At 41.5% G+C, this 17,614-nt stretch overlaps 1 protein-coding gene across 1 annotated transcript in view; it reads left to right on the top strand.

Moving 5' to 3' along the window:
• Positions 1-8,101, top strand: part of syde2 (synapse defective 1, Rho GTPase, homolog 2 (C. elegans)) — a 49,594-nt gene extending 41,493 nt beyond the window's left edge. The window contains exons 7-8 of the mRNA XM_005923932.3: positions 89-320; positions 4,489-8,101. Of these exons, the coding sequence (XP_005923994.1) occupies positions 89-320; positions 4,489-5,201 (945 nt within the window). The 3' untranslated portion in view covers positions 5,202-8,101. The remainder of the gene's footprint in view (positions 1-88; positions 321-4,488) is intronic.
• Positions 8,102-17,614: the final 9,513 nt, after the last annotated feature.

Below are 17,614 nucleotides of genomic sequence, written 5' to 3' on the forward strand. Positions count from 1 at the left end.
TGTGTGTGTGTGTGTGTGTGTGTGTGTGTGTGTGTGTGTGTGTGTGTGTGTGTGTGTGTGTGTGTGTGTGTGTGTGTGTCTGGATCAGATGATGCTGCGGAAGCTTCTTGACCACCTGAAGCTGGTGGCATCCTACCAAGAGATGAATAAGATGACGTGCCAGAACCTAGCGGTGTGTTTCGGCCCGGTGCTGCTGAGCCAGCGTCAGGAGGCGTCCTGCCACACCAACCGAGTCTTCATCGACTCTGAGGAGCTGGCCAGCGCGCTACACTTCAAAAAGCACATCGAAGTACTGCACTACCTGCTCCAGCTCTGGCCAGGTGATTGTGACCTTTGTTTGTTTGTTTTCGTCCCGCTTTCTCTAAAGACGTTTTGAGCACATGGCGTGACTTGAAAAAGCAGCACATCTACAGTCAGGTCGTGCGCACACTGGTCTCTCTTGCCTGAGGGTCTTGTACAAATCAGTGCCAGCCCTGCGGTTCAGCTCTACAAAGGGCTGTTAAAGGGACTGGGCTGCTTTGATCCTTGAGGTTTTTCCACCACTGGCACAAGTGCAGCTGATAGCCACAGGCCACCATCTGTCGGCTCCTCAGAGATGAAACCCTCCACAAGTGCTTCATCATGATGGGTTGAGCCAATCGGAGCCAAGCCAGTAAAGCCTCAGTGTGAACCAAACATTTGGGGCGTGGTCCCCCCCCTCTGTTTTTAGATAAATTACCAATCAAGGACAGTCAGCAGCAGCTTCTCTCAGCACAGGTCATCTGTCTGCCTGCACAGCTGCTCTCTGCCAGCGGCAGCTGTCTGCTTGCGGTGAGATATGGCAAAGTCCTTAGATGATCCAGGAGAGGATGGAGAATGATGAGACAAGTGTGTGTGGCGTGATATTTGCATTGGTTATGGGAACTAATCTGATTTTTTTAGCTCATGGGCTTGATTTTATGAGTTCACCACATTTCTAATAATCAAGTGAGCCATGCAGGGGCTGCTGATGCATTTAAATTCTCGAAGACTCCAAACAAATCAAAAAATGAGCCCCTGGGCTGGGCGGACAGCTTAGTTGTTTTGTTTTGTTTTGTGGGTTTTACATATGCATGACTACCAATCCGAAACTAATCCAACTCACTATATTTTAACATTTTTCTGAGTGCAGTGTTATTCTGTGCATTTCCATTGATACAGTTTTGAACAAGCACATGTTCACCGTCTTTAAAAACCTTTTTCCCAATGGCTCCGACATCCTGTGAGACAGACTTTCCCTCCCGAATGATTATACAATCCTCGGAGCTCCTCCCAAGCAGCCTGCAGCTTTAACCAGATCTGCTGATGTGCGTCTGAAGACGAAGTGACTCTGCGTCTGGTTGAGCCTCTTAACTTTAACTGCATCCTCCAACTCCCACGTTGAACCCATTCTGTGTAAACCACTGAAGCTTAGCACCCTGCTTTACATCACCCAGAGAAGGAGCACAGAGAAAGAAATGTAAGCCAGCGGCTTAATTAGTCAGCATCTGTGAATCCTATGATTGCAGGTAGCAGAGGGGATTACATTTGGAATTTTAAAAATTAAAGCATAAAAATTGTGGTTTTTGTTGGGTTTTTTTGTTTCCCCGCAGTTGCCTTTAATGACTTATAAAGACACTGACAGAGCATTTTAGTCCAGGTTCAAGCCTTCATTTACACCCTCAGCAGTGTTTCCATTCCATCCGCTTCCCCAGTACAGAGTACAGGGTGCCTGGACTGTATAATTAAAGACATTCCTGGCTTAACCTTGCCCCTCAGCCCCTGAAGCTTCACCCGTACATTTCGCAATCATTGTGGGATATTTTGAGCCGCCTCTTCACGCCTTTCATACACACATACCAAACCTTCCAAGGCATTGTCGCTCAGGCCTCCATAGCCTGACTGACACTACTTACAGGACGTGTGTGTGTGTGTGTGTGTGTGTGTGTCTGTGTGTACTGAAGAGGCTGAGGAGGTGATGAGTGTGCATGAAGAAGTTTTTCCAACTGTATGTGTGAGAAGATGTGAGCAGATGGTTAGACAGACAAAGTGACGGCAAGAGGATTCTTTCAGTGTTATCTTTAAAATCCAAAATTAGCTGCATGTTCATTTTCAGTTAATTTGCCCTGCTTCTTTTTTTAATTTATCATTAAAATCAGCTGTGGGTTTATTGTTTTATTTTGTCCATTTCGGTTTTTTATTGTGTTTAGATGTAAAAATACACTCATCCTAGCACAACTAAGTCTAATCTTAATATATTACAACAAGTAAACATTGTGAAGCTGTCCAAGAAAGGAAAAAAAAAATATGATCGTATTCTCGCCTGCTTTCCGTCTTCATTTTCTCTGCTGACAGCTAATAGCTTTAATCATGTCATCAGTGAATCATGTCTGGAATTAAATAACACAGCGTCTCTGAAAGGAAGATAATTTCTGTTTGTTTTAAGGTGATAATTGCTCAAGTCTTTAGCCTCGGGGGAGCTGCGAAGTGTGCAGCTACTCCACGTAAACACTATAGCAGCAACAGCCACTCTGATGAATGAACTGCAGTGAACTTAGTTAAGACAAGTGCAAAAAAATTCTGTTTATCGTCAGCTGGATGAAATAGGCGAACGCGCACAAAGGAAAACAAGTCATTTCAAGGTCATGTCTCAAAATAAAATTTAGCATTTCTTTTTAAATATATAATGTATCTATTGAACATGGACTTACAGCCCTAACTGTGTTTTTGTTCTTTTCCAATATAGTAAGCTAGCGGAGCCAGAAAATGTAGGTACTGAGATAAATGCAGAAAGGTAACCAGACTGGTTGTGTTTGGCTGCTCACTTTTCCTCCACCTAGTCCACTTAGAGGAGTCTTTCTTAAGGTTCAAGCTTTAGTTAATTTTTAAGTTTGGTTACTCGATAACAGCACAGGAAGCAACAAAAACACTGTGTGCAGTGGTGTGACTTCATCATGTTCGTTCACCTAATGATGAACCGATTGTTCTCTATGTTGTCCTCACAGAGGGTCATTCCGCTAAAGCGGGAGTCTTTTAAATAGAAATCAGCTGCACCAAAACAAGGCTTGTGTTTTTTTGTTATGTATGTGTGTTGTTTGTTTGTTTTTAGTTCATTTTAATCACAGAAAATCATATTTTCTCATCCAGCCCTGTCTAGCCACGCTGATAGCATCACATTCCCGTACTGCGAAATCTGATGGATTTTAGTTTATGAAATGCGCACCATTGTATTTTTCCATAAACATGCTGATACTTAAAAAAAATGCTGCATATTACAGACTGTATATAAAAGATCAGCTTGTGCATCTTGGTGTGGTTTTTGGGGGAGCAGTTGTTGTTGTTGGTTTTGTTGTTTTTTTTGTTTTTTGGTTTGTTTTTTTTTTTGGGTGTTGTTGTTGTTTTTTTAAGCCAGCAAAGTTAATCTGGTCGAGAAGTTCAGACTGTTATGATAGCACTTTGTCACTAACAAGTTGGCTGTGCCCTGAAGCACGCCCTTTATGATCAGTGCTCATGATCATTATGCTAAACTGAAGACTTAAAATAAGCAAAGAGATTACAGTCGTTGTAAGAAAAATGCATTTATTTATTTGGAGAAATAAAATGAAAAGTAGAGTCATTTTCAGGAGCTGAAGTATGAATTGGTAGGTGGGTAGGTGTAGCAGTGCAGTGGGGAAATCATTTGTACTGTAAGCTCCAGTAGATTTGTTTCCAGGCCGTCATCAGCTGACCTGCGCTGTATCTCGCTCTGAGGTTTACTGCTTTTTTGGGGGGGGATTCAGTCAGCTGCATTCTACAATATATAAGTGAATAATACGTGAGCCATAAGCTGTGCTTTGCAGCTCTTATAAAGCTAATATACCACTAGAAGTATACAGTCTAAATCAGCGGTCCCCAACCTTTTTTGCACCACGGACCAGTTTAATGTCAGACAATGTTTTCACGGACCGGCCTTTAAGGTGTCGTGGATAAATACAACAAAATAAAATGATACAACCAAGACACAAATATATTGTAAATATAACAATGAACGCGAATTCACTGTGTAAGTGTGTAACTTTATTAGCAGTGTCCTCCTGAAATGTGCCAAAAACATTGAGAGTAACATCCTCCTCGCTGCCCCTTAATGCCGTCTTGGTCGCTATGGTAACTTCTAAATATTTCTTTCAAAATAAGACCCAGGGAAACCGAGTTAACGATGAAAACCCTGAGAACCATAAGTTGCACACCCGAGCCTCAACTCTCGTGGCCCAGTACCAAACGAATCATGGACTGGTCCCAGTCCGTGGCTCGGGGGTTGGGGACCGCTGGTCTAAATAACGTAATTATTAAAGAAGAACAACAACCACTTTTCCCTCTGAGGAAAACAAAAGAATGAGAAAATATGACCTTTTCTTATTTTTGTGTTTTTGTAATTTTCATGATTGTTTAATAACCAGCTGGCTTATATTTAACTTTTTCTTTGTTTTTGTTTTTTTTTCTTTCTTCCTCTAGTTGTGGACCCACATGGCCAGTCCTCTTCTCAGCCCCCAGCACCCTCTCTGGTTCCAACTTCCTCTGACCTGCGGACAGCCCCCCCTCTGCGACGGAGAAAAGAGCGGCCTCAGGTGCTGAACCTCACTGGAGCAGAGATGGCGGGGGTTCTGCGACCCAAACCAGGGCGTCTGGACAGCCCCAGCAACCGCTATGCTGGTGACTGGAGTGGCTGTGGTGAGACGTACTTCCCTTCTGAAATGTTGTTACCTTCCAGCAAAGAAGAGGCAGACTATGACGACGTTCCCTCAGAAGACATCGAGGCAACTGAGGAGGTCCAGGAGAAGCAAGAGGAAGCAAAAGACGGCATACAGCTCAAGGTTGATTGCCCTGTGTCTGATACCGCAGATGAAGAGCAACCTCAGAGAAGGGAGGTGGTAAAGGAGGAGGAAACACGGGAGGCGGTGGAGGAGCAGGAGAAGCTAATAGAAAGTGACAGCTCAAACAGTGGACACCCATTAGAGGAGGAGGAGGAAGAACACAAGGTGTGTAACCACATCCTGCCACCTCGGCTACCTAAAGAGCACACTTACCAGGCCTACATGAAGATCCAGGATATCAGTCCTGTATTGAGCAACAGGGTGAACCTGAGGGATCTGCAAGAGAGCATCGACACTCTGATAGGAAACCTGGAGAGAGAGCTCAACAAAAACAAGCTCAACGTGGGATACTAACTCCTAGACACAGATACGCAGACATATCCACCCGCACCCCCATGAAGCTCGATAAGGTTTGGGACAGAATCTCTTTATCTCTGAAGGTGCTTTGGGATACAGCCATGGAGGTCTTGTGACGTCACCATGCCAGCATGGTGCACGGTACTGCTGCTGCAAAATCCTAGAAGATGAGATAAGAAATGTAACAGGGCACTTGTGGCGTTTGTACCATATCCACAAACATTCCGCAATATTCTCCTTTTATTTTGTTGGCTGATTAAACTTTATGTTGTGTGGTTTTGTTTTAGTCCAGTTCTGTGTTCCATGTTGTTATTGTTGCTTCTCTTCTTATTAGAAGAACCCAATTACCCCTCAGGGGTTTAAAAGGTGCCTTAATTGTGTGAAGGTGGTACGTCAAGAGGAAAGTCTACCCTGAAATATAACACATCACCTCCGAGGATCTGGGCCTGTGTAGATAACGCTTGAGAATGGGTTTTCAAGAGCCTTTCTTACAAAAAGAAAAAAAAAAGCTATAGTGTATTTCAAATTCAGCAGGTACACATCCATTTTCTGAACTCTGGGGCTCTGTAGCAAAATTTGGCCCAGTCTGAATAGAGAACTTGCAAATTTAGTCACTTTCAGACCTATTTTAAACCTTGTATGGTGGTTAATTTAGTAAAACGAACCAAGATCGTTGGAGGAACGTGTACACTTTGTCTTAGGGTGGATTTCCTTTTTAAGGCAGTAAAGAGCTTTTTCTATTGAGGTATAAAACACTAAATGTTATACAACAACAATGCACTTAATAGGCAGGCAGTAATGTAGATTATCATCATGCAGTAAAAAAATCATGAACTAAGGGGAGAAACTGCTGCCACTTAAACCTCTTCTATGTTCAAAGTCACACCTATGCTTACGGCTAAACATACATTTTGAACAGATTTTGATTTTAAGCAGAATTGGTGTTTCATGTAGTGTTGCAGGTTTGGTAAATTCACCTTCTTGCCCAGGATTAGATGAAAAGATTGATACTACCCTCATGTCTGTAAATGAATATAAGCTAGAGTCAGAAAGCAGTTAGCTGCACTAAGCTAGCATAGCTAAGGTTAGTGTAGCTAAGATAGCTATGTTTTTGAGAAAATAGAGTAGCTTGTTTGTAAAAACATGAATAAATTTAAAAAAAAAAAACATCCTAAAATGTTACAGGTCATAATTAACAAAAATATAGTTTAGCAAAGACACGAACGTGGTATCAACTTTCTCATCTACCTTGATGCAAGAACATAAAGAAGCTTGTTATTTCTAAGCTGGTTATTTCTAAGTTGTTGGGGTTTTTTTTGTTAAAGAAAAAAAATGAAATAAAATAGTTAATTTAAAAAAACACATGGTCAAAAACAGTGAAATAAACAATGTGAAGCACATCATGTAGATCAGCAGCGGAAATAAAAATGGCGGGCTCATCCAGTTAGTTCAAAATAGCTAGCTGCTTAAAAAGACAAAGGACGTTTTCAGCAAACCAGGGATTCAGAATGATCAGTATTTAACCTATATGTATATGTATATAATTATATAAATGTATTCGGAATATATTATTTTTACAGCTTATATTTCAATGGCGTATTTAAATACTTCTTATGACCTTCTAGTGTTGCCGTGTAGCAATAGTTGCTTCTTTCCCTTAAAGCTACCTGTACACATCTTAATGTGCTGGACTAATGGTACAACTTTAGCTGTAAAATATATGGTACAATCGTGTTCTTGCAGAAAAAAGTGATATTGTTATTTTTGTGATATTGTGTATATATTTGACATTGTTTTATGTCTCTGGTGGACTAAGGCGTGCTAATGATTTTTTGGCGTTTGTTTTTTTTTTTTTTAAGGTACTGAACGTTGCATGGTCAAAAGCTTTACTGACATAAGCAAGGCTCTGTCTCATCTGCCTTTGTATATCATATTTATGTGTAAAATAAGATTATTTTGTAATGTATGCGCATTTGTTTGACCCCCGTTCCTTTGTAAGACACATGACAGCATTGTCCAAGCTTTTTTCCAAAGGACATAGAGGCAGGCAGTTTATGAAACACAGAAACTGGTGACAATTTTTTTTTCTTTTAAACTCCAGCAACAACTGTAAAATGCTTTTACTGATTGAAATGGTTTAATTGCACTGTTATTGTTATTAGTATATTTGCTAAATCACTTTTGGTTTAATTTTATTTTAGGAGGATTTCTAGCCTAAAATATACAGAATAAGAATAAGTAAAATAGTCTTCAAAATTGTTTCACTTATACATTGAGTTTGTTGTTTGCCCTCCTGCATGGTGTTTTTGCACAGTCCTGCTGCTGCACGGTGAAGCTGGGCTGCTGCTGAGCGGATCTGTTGAAACTGGGTTTCAGCAGGGTTCCTTTCAAACCATCTGTCTGTGCAGGCAACACACAAAGAACCAGGGCCTCATTTATAGAAGCCATTGTGAAGAATCAGCTAAGGATTTTTTTTTTAATGTAATGATTGTCCTTTAAATCTGACGTGCATTCTTCCTTACAATGACCCAGTTTCCCTAATAGGATCTCAAATTATTACTCAAAGAGTACACAGAGAGCACACATGCTTTTATGGTTTCAACTCAACAATCAAATAGAATGAAAGTAAACTGGGACGCTAATGGCAGAACTCAAGTCTGTTTCAGAGCTAACATGGAGATGCAAGTGCAGCGACAGAGTCATTATCTGACCTCCTCATTTCCCACCTCCTTCTCCTTCCACACAACAAACAAACAAAAATCATTTCTGTCTGATCCTCTTTGTCCTTTGGAGGAAAAAGTGCCACATTCAAAGCATCACTAAACAAAAACAGAGAAGTGCTTTGTATTGATCCTGAGAAATGTATGGTCATAATAAAGTATGTTATTTTACGTTCACATGTGGCTGCTGTTGTCTTTTCCCTCCCTTTCTTCTTGGTGGCTCAAGACTTTTGCACAGTACTGTAGTTTTTAGTTTTTCAGAATAAAAATAATTTAAGAAACAGAAAAAAATACCATCACAAAAATAAACAATTACCTGTGGTTGGCATTGTCAGTGGCACGGCGAGCATCTTGCCTTTCTCACACACAAACGTGGAATTCATTCATAAAAACCTCACAAAACTTTTTTTTTTTTTTGCTTTTTAGTGTAAATACATCTGGTAATCGAGCATGTGGCCTAGCAATCACGTCACAGTTGCTAAAATAACTTGACACTGTGGCCATAATTCCCAAACTGTTTTAAACACTGCTATTGTTTTATAGAAACCCAACAGGAAAAGCTTAAACTTTAGGAGACATTTTTATGTTTTGCAGATTCACCTCTTTGCTGTGGGATCAGGGTAACCCAGCCTCAGTAGAATATGGATAAATAAGCCGGGGAATTGCCCTTGGTGGCTTGTGGGAATCTCCCAGAAATACTCTGAGCTACAGGGACATTCCCGGGATGCAGCTGCATTTAGCCGTCCAGTGATATTCACTGCTAGTAGACTGCACTTTTACTGCGGCTCCGACACCCGGCATTTCCAGTGACATTCACGAGACGCCTACAAATAGCCTCAAGTTAGAGCGAGCAGTTTACTGAAATAGTTAAATGTCATTTTATTTTGAAATATTTTTCCAAAGCAGCTATAAATTCAAACAGAAAGGCGGAACGTCGCTGACGGGCGGCTCCAGCGTGAGAAGTCTCAGCAGCCGGAGGCCTTTTAGCATCAAATGGTTTTTCAGGCTTCTTTGATGTCACCACTGTAAATATGGTGGGTTTTTTATGGCTGCACTGAACAGGTATGAGAAAGCTTTAGGGTACACATACCTGTTTGCACGCCCACATCTTCAGTGTCTGTTCTCACTGGGAGTTTTTGTGCAGATGGAGCCAAATATTTCACTAACAGTCTGAAAATGCAAATACTTTTTTACACACTGAAAATAACAATCCCATCAGCTTCAAGGTTTTTTTGGGTGGGGGTGTTGTGTAGTTCACTCACAAAACGTAAATGGGAAAGGATCTGCTTTTGTTGAATTCCACATTTTTACTTTACACATCTGGAAAAAAGGTTTTATATTTAGATTCAGGTGCTCGACTCTGATGGCACAAGCGTCTGTTGTAAAAGTACTTTGTTCACATTCAACTTGCTAAGCTGTTCCCTCAGTCCCAATAAAAGCAGGAGTGAAATCCCATATGAAGTCAGAGGTAGACATAATAACAGCGAGCCTGTTTGGATAGTCGGGGTCGCCACTTGATATCAGGCAGTCGGAGTGAACTGAACTGAACTTTTGTTCATTTCTAATTCTGGAGAGAAGAGATACGAGTCTTGCTAGGTAAACATCCTTGACAGCCACCTGCATGTGAAACCAGACCTTTTCTCCTCTCCTCCTCATCTGCTCCCTTAATCTCTGCTGACCTTTGAGTCAACATTGTGGCTACAAGTCAACTAGCCGACCACATAACACACAGTCTTTGTTTCAAATTAGACTTTTTTCAGCGTTAGCTGTGGTTTTTGGCAAGATTGGACCTTTGAAATCATCCACGCAACCTTTTAAAGTTGTTTGTGATCAGCTGTGGGGGCAGGAGGGGGTGGACAATGACCCTTAATGAAAAAGAAAATAACTCCCAGGCCGCTCCGGCAATAAACTAACATCAGGCCCGTCTCAAGGGGGGTTCTTATTTACATACAATATATAAAAAGACATTCATGAAACCATTTTTAGATTCAAAACATGCTCGAGTTTAACCAGGTTTTCTTTTCATGCACTTGTGCTGAAACTTATAAGTGCATTGTCTGAATAATCATTCAGATAACCTTGAAGACACTTTGATCAGATCTAATTTGTTGATCAGTTCTTTAAAAAGCAAACCAATAAAATTTCTGCGTCTGACCTTCTTCTACCTTTGTGGATTGTTTAACCATTGAAAGGTGCTGCAGTGGGTTTAGGGGGCACTGCCCTTTTGATCATGTTTTTTTCTGCAAAACAACTCCTGCCTTTGGATATTTCTTTCCCAAAGTACATTTGTAAATCACCTTTGAAACCACAGGATCATTAGCTGGACCATTTCCAGCAATTTGTAAAGAAAATAAGTGTATTGATGACTACTAATATACAGACTGGCTGGTTCCATAAAAGATTCAATTCAATTCAATTTTATTTATATAGCGCCAAGTCACAACAAAAGTCGCCTCAAGGTGCTTCATAGATACAGAGAAAAACCCAACAATCATATGACCCCCTATGAGCAAGCACTTTGGCGACAGTGGGAAGGAAAAACTCCCTTTTAACAGGAAGAAACCTCCGGCAGAACCAGGCTCAGGGAGGGGCGGGGCCATCTGCTGTGACCGGTTGGGGTGAGAGAAGGAAGACAGATGCCTCTGTCTTAGTTAGAATTTTTAGTTAGACTTTGTGCAACTTTTAGACAACTAAAATTATTGAGTGATTATGAATTTCCTACTAGTTTGGCCATCCACCACCTGAAATAAAGTCAACTCCATTGAAGTAAACTTTCTTCCGATTGGCTGCCACTTGCAAACAGAAGGGTTCAACTGCAGGTTGGTGAGCGTGTTGTGCCTGAGATGACCATATTAAGCGCATCGCCTTGCAGATTTGCTAATGCTCATTATTTGAAATGCTGGCCGTGGCTAATTTATGCATCCTTGTACTTTATGTATAAGATAATAGGTCTACTTTAAGTATCAATTAAGCTATTATTTTGGTTCCCTGTCATTAAAAAGTGCCCTGGCCACATTTTCCCCCTTTTAGCTGAAAACATATGGCCTCTTGTATGAGTTTGGTTCCTCTGTTTTTGTCACTTTAAGATTATATTTGTTTCTCTCCTCTAAACCTGTTAAAGCGCTGAAAATGAACACAAATATGGTGTATGGCCAGGTATTCTGATTCAACCACTGAGCTGCTCTCCACACAAGGATTACCACTGTGTACATGTCATTAGGCACCCTTTACAAAGTCACATGTATGTCCATGCCTTTTACATCTGACTCCTTATAAACAAGAGTGAGCTAAAGCTTGGGTAATTGCTGGGAACCTCTATGCAGTGACCCTGGGCACACATTCCATACATGGTGCCCTTCAATAGGAGGACTATTAAACACATTTTACCTCTATGTGTGTGTGTGTGTGTGTTTTTGGAGGTCTTTTATTCTCCTACAGTCCAGCCCCTGTACTTGGCAGTTCATCTGAGAGACTGAGGGCAGATCTCTTGACGCAGCGCTGACAGATCCGCCTGTTCTGGACTGCGGTTGATGATGAGAGAGAAGACGAGAGGAAAGGAGAGAGAAGATGAAGAGAGAAAGCGAGAGGTGAAAGTGAAGACTGGAGGGAAGGAGAACACAGAGGAAGCGGTGCTTCAGATCCTCCGGTGGCTGGGCCTCACACAATGCAGACCCTCTGCGCTCTCCTCCTTGCCTCTTTGCCTCCTGCACCTCCATAGCTCTGTCACTCAGGACTAGACGATTTCATTTTAATAAGGCTAATCCCTCCTAGAGGTAAGCTGCTCATCACCTCTCTCCCTCCCCGCTCCTCCAGGAGAGAGCGGTCTCCTTTGAGAGTGAGGACAGGATGAGAGTTTGCTCTGCTTGACAGATAGAGAGAAAAAAATGTGAAAGGTGAGACTGAAAAGAGGCCCTGACAGCAGCTGTGCTCGGACTCAGTCAGAAGATTTGGGCCTCACTGGTTTGATAAACTTGCAGGTGGCACACCTTTAATAGTGGTGCATGCTCCGAGCAGCCTTTAACATCACTCTGATATGAAGCACGGCGATAACTTTGATCCATGCAGAGGAAGTGGAGTGATACAGTTGGTATTTTAGTGTATGCTATCACCTTCCTCCTGTCAGCAGAGCACTCTCCAGCTGTCAGCAGTAAAACTTAGTTCCCCTGCTGCTTGAGGTGATGTCTATAGGGAGGTTATAAGGTCTTTGATGTCTCCTTAATGCTGACCACCTGCCACTATGGCCCCTTGTTGTTGAAATAGTTAGGCATTTTGGGAAAATGCACTTTTTTTTTACCACAGACATTTTTAAATAAGAAGCTACAGTCAGAAGTCCCTACAAATGTCTAACCTGGTTTGGTCCAGAGATAATAAATGTGAATCCATCATCTATAGGAAAAGTAATCATTATATATTTATGGCATGGGTTAGAAAAAATCAGTAGTTCAGCTATAAGGGGCTAACTCTGAGCTTGGTTTATCATTTTGTCCTAAGCTAAGCTAACTAGTTGCATGTTGAGGTTTTGCAGACACGTGACCTCAAATCATGTGACATTAACTTGTCCACCATTTTGGACGTGAGACAATCGTGGCAACAGTCTAGGTCAATGCACAAATACAAGTTCAATTAATTTCTCATCTCACACTTGGCATGAATAGCATTGACATTATTTTACAATTAGCCTAGCTAAAAATCTCCCCAAAACACGTTAGCTTTAGCTCAAGATAGCAAAGTTTCTGCTAGGCTAAGTGCACGTTTGGTTTGCTTTGAGGTCATTAGTAATGACAACATGTCAAAAGAAGACTCAAAGTTTTCAGGCCTTCGGGGTGTTTATTATACATTGACAGACTGACAGTTCATGGAATCATGGAATTGCATCTTAGACAGGGTTATTGCCAAGTCAATGTTAAATGATGGTCTGAAATGACATTTCAGCATGAACAGAAATATTATCAATATTGCCTAACTAAAGTGGCTTTCTTTTAAGTGGTTGAGATTAATGTTTTTGCTGGCAGTCGCAGCAGGTTCAAGAAAAGAGTCAGAATCCCCTTTCAGAGGCTTCCACGGCAGAGCATGAGGAGTTCTTCACAAGAGGACACAAGTAAGGACACATTTAAAGGTCGAAACATTCACCACGACAAAATACAAGCCAAAATTAAACTGCATTTAACAAAATATATTTTAAAAAATGAAGGAATGTGAAAGTAGTTGTTAAAGGATGAGAGGCATTGTAGGTGCCGAAGAGGGCACTAGTCTATCGCAGAACAGTGAGGAGTGGATAACTCAATGACTAATTTTAAAGCATTTGTAAGTGATGTAGTAATCATCCCTGGATCACTTATGGCCCAGATGGTGCTGCAAGGCTTCTCGTCAGGTCCTGTAAAAGGTTCTATGTGACACAGATTATGTTCCGTTTACTCTGGGTTCAGTTCAATACTGATGCTTCAGTTTAAGATTCTGTTGATCACTTTCAGACCTCTTGACGATCAAATGCCTCCCTACATCCAGTAGCTGCAGTACTGAAGTCAGCCAATCAATGATTGTTGGTGATACCTAGGACATGGTTTTGGACAAAAGCAGTGCTTTTTAGTTAATTTTTATTTTTATCCTATTTTACTATTTTAAACACTATATGTATAAACTCTACTTATATACAACCCATGATAGTATTATTTTCATTATTTTTGCTTAGGCTCTGGTATATCAGTGGATCTTTTTTAGCACTGTCAGAAAGCAAATGTTAGCTGCGTTAGTAGCCATAGTCATGCATATCAGCTAGTTAGCTAAAACACCTCCAGAGTCCACTGTAATACTACAGACAGTGAAAAGGCTTTAGAGCTTGATTTATAGAAATACAGCTGCAACTGTCAGATACACTGCAAAACTTTCTACAATGGTAATGTTTCATGTTAACATGCTAAAATAGTACATCCACTGCTATATTGGGTTAATGTGACCTTTGAATTAAATGCTCCAGTTTCTAGTTTTGTAGCTCATTTAACCTGCTAAGATTAGCCAATCCCAACACAGTGCAGATTTTGGTTATTTCTCAGTATTTTAGTAGCAGACAAAAAGGGGATATCTTCACAAAACATAGTTTCAATGGACAGACATGCTTATTTTCCCCTCTAGAGTGGTGGACTTAAATGCACTGTACCTTCACCGGCTGAACATTAGCAGGTTAACAGTGTCCTTGTGAATCTTCTGCCACTAGCTTCTCTGTTTAGCTTAAAGTAGAAACAGAACTTAAGACTTATAAGTTTACTGAAAGGTTTATTGGATGACCTACCATCTAATGATCCCATTGATGAAATTGTATTTAAAATATATCTCACACTGGTGTCCCGGATGCTATAATTGAGGCCAAAGATATTTCTCTAATTAGATAAAGCTACGAACAACAATCCTTTTAACAGCTGGAATCGAAAACTGGATTGAATAAATACAATTCTTTTTCTTGAGTGCGTAAAACCACACACACACACACACACACACACACACACACACACACACACACACACACACACACACACACACACTCTCTCTCTCTCTCTCTCTCTCTCTCTCTACATGTTGCTGTAGATAACAGAAGGCGCTGGTAAAATGACTAGGATCCAAAGTGTTGAGAGCTTTGAAATTAGAAAATGAAAAGGAGTCAAGAGGGAGCATTCCACAGCACTGCCCTGGTCACCTGATCTCTTATGAGGTCAAGGGTCAACTAATGAAACCTACCACCAGCTTGGCAGAGGCTTTAAAGAGAAACAGCGGCATGGTTTACAGAAAGAAAGCCCAACAGTTTACCTGGGGATACTTTTAGCAATTGCACAGCTGCTTTGAGATTAAACAGAATTCTGATTTGCTTGTGTCTCAAGTAGGAGAAATTTTGTTTCAGTCAATTAAATGTTTTCTTTATCTCACAGGCAAATGTGGCTTTCTTTCTCAACCGTCCTTTTCTCCAGCTCTCCCTCTTTTAATATCTTTTAACCCTTCTCGTTGTCCTGCATGATCCTCCTCTGCAGCCGGGGTCCGACTCGTATGACCGTGTGTGAAATCTGCAGGATGCCTCCCATGTTGGGAGATTTGTGGATGCAGGCCCTCACATGTCCCTCCCAACACCCCAATCTACCCAATAGCCTCCGGAGCAAAAACAGATAGGAGGCCAAACAGAACAATGCCAAAGCAATGGCTTAATTCGGCTGGTCAGATTTACAGCCCCTCCTGCACAGCACCTGCGCTCATTGTATCCCAGGACTTGGCTTAAGAACTTTGATGAACTGGTAATAAAAACTGGACTACGGGCAATCCACTCTGTATAGACGCACCCCCCCCCATACTCCCCCCCTTTAGTTAAAGATCGCTTTTTATGTTTGGGAAATCTCTTGGGACTTAGATGAAGAAGTCAAGTGAGGAAAAGCTGACATCATGAATGCCCTTCATGCCACTTGGTTTATGGCCATGCTCCTGACTATTGTAGCGAATGCTCTAGAGGACAAACGCTGAGCAGTAGAGCTTACCCTGCAAACATCTCTATGTACGTCTGCAGAACCTCAAATGCCGCAAATGTTTACATAGCACATAAGCCTACTCAATTGCACAACATTCTTTGCATCAGCCATTACAATAATAACTAGCCAGCAAGTGTAAAGGCAATCCCCGAGCGAGTGCTGGTTTGCAGAAGGCACATTCCTCTGCTGCTTGCTGGGCTGGCAGAAAAGTGAGAGGCTCTGCAGAGGAAAGGGGGGACTGCGAAAGAGAATTCCCAGAGAGGTTTGAGGAGGACGCGACTTGAGAGCAGAGCCCTCTTTTGTCATGGGACCTTGTTGGTGCCTCAGGGGCCATATGGACGCCTGTCGCTGTGCACCCTCACATCAGCCCATTCTTCACCGTCCTCCACCCCCTTCTCTCTGTGACAGGACCGTCCATGTGAATGAGTCATGGCCAGGGTGAAGTCGACCCCGGTTCACTTCTGCTAAGGAGAATCGTGTCTGTTTTTCATCTTTCCCTCCTCTTTAACAGTCTCCTTCCCCCTCTCCCCCCTGAATTCAACCATTCGTGCTTGTGTTGTTCATTGATTCTCTCAACCCTCGCACTCTCTCTTTCCTTTTGAGGCATCTCGAACACAGTGTGAAAACTTGGCAATAGACAGCTGCCCCTATAGCCCCCTCCTTCTCCGTCCCTCCGGCCTCTTTTCTGGCAGAACACCGGCTGTCAATTTGGGACTATAGGTTTGCGGCGTTGCCCTGACCTGTGGTGGACCCAGCGCTCTGAGGCGTCCTTATTTTATCCCCATGAAGGAGTGAAACTAATGGAGTCCAGAAAGCTGAGAGGTACTCCTTGCAAGATACTGCAAAGGAAACGACATTCTCATAAATGTTGTGAACAATGGGGGAGGATTCGACGTTTAATTTAGCTTTTCTTGTGATTTCCATAGCCCTTGACCATTTTGGAATCAAACACAACTGGCAAAAGTTTCATAACCTAATACAAATTCATTGTAAAATTATTTTAACTGCTTATTTCCAATGCTTTTAACTAGGATTTGCCTTCCATCGTGTGTCTTTTTTTAACATTAAATTTCTTATACGAGATTCCTCAAGCTTTATCACTTTTGGTAAAAGACTATGTAAAAAACTGAGTTAGCATCTGGTTAAAAGTAAAGTAAAGTCAATGCCATCTTCTTCATCACTGCGTTCTGTCTTAATGACGAGCAGGGGGCGAGTCCTCTTGTTGCAGTATATTGCGCAGATATTTATGGGGAAAATCCCTTTACTGAGTCTTTGAACTCAGTAAACGCTTTGTTGATCAGTTTTTGGCCTTAGTTGCTATCTTTAAATGACTGAGTTGTGTTATGCTAAATATAACTTTATTCTTTAAGTCATGGTCCACATGTATTTATTGCACACGGAGAAAAATCTGAATATCAGACTTTTTTTCCAGCATTTCAGAAACACCATGTATCCATATACATGGCACAGAGCACAGAGAACACAGTTTGTTTGTCGTTAGTCAAGTCGAATGGGCGGCCCTGTTTGTATGACAGATATTCAAGTATTCCACAGTCCCATTTGACTTTTGAACAGTTTGGTATACAGAGGAGTTCATGGTTGACTTAAAGACTGCAAACAAGTGTAAATCATAACACATCCATCACCGTGCTTGGTTGGTATGACGTGTTCACGCTGATATACTGTGTTTGGTTTTCTCCAGACATGGTGCTGTGCATTATGGCTAGAACTCTCCATTTTGGTCTCATCTGTCCAAAGGACATTGTTCCAGAAGTTTTGTACTTGCTGATAATCAGTTAATTAAGTGCCGTGTTATTAGCAGCACCTGGCTGACTTACCCTCTTAGATCCTATGGAAGCAGTAAGTGTGGACTTAATTTCTCACAAGTGTGCAGAATCCCAAGAAAACTTTCTTTTTTACGTGACAGTATATCCAACTTTCCCTCACTCACTTTGATCTAGAATCTCACGTTGTTACATGGTGAAGCACTTTTTAACGATTGCTGCAACAAAGACTAAAGTCGGTTGGGTTACAGATTACACTCATCACAATCCGAGTTCTGACACAATTCTAAGATGAAGTGAATTTAAAAAACAAACAAACTTTAAGATATTATAATGCATCACTGTGGCTCATTCATCCATCCATCCATCCATTCGCTTCCGCTTATCCTTTTCAGGGTCGCGGG

Source organism: Haplochromis burtoni, unplaced genomic scaffold, assembly GCF_018398535.1.
Source record: "Haplochromis burtoni strain Fernald_Lab_line unplaced genomic scaffold, NCSU_Asbu1 Contig_53, whole genome shotgun sequence".
NCBI lineage: Eukaryota > Metazoa > Chordata > Actinopteri > Cichliformes > Cichlidae > Haplochromis > Haplochromis burtoni.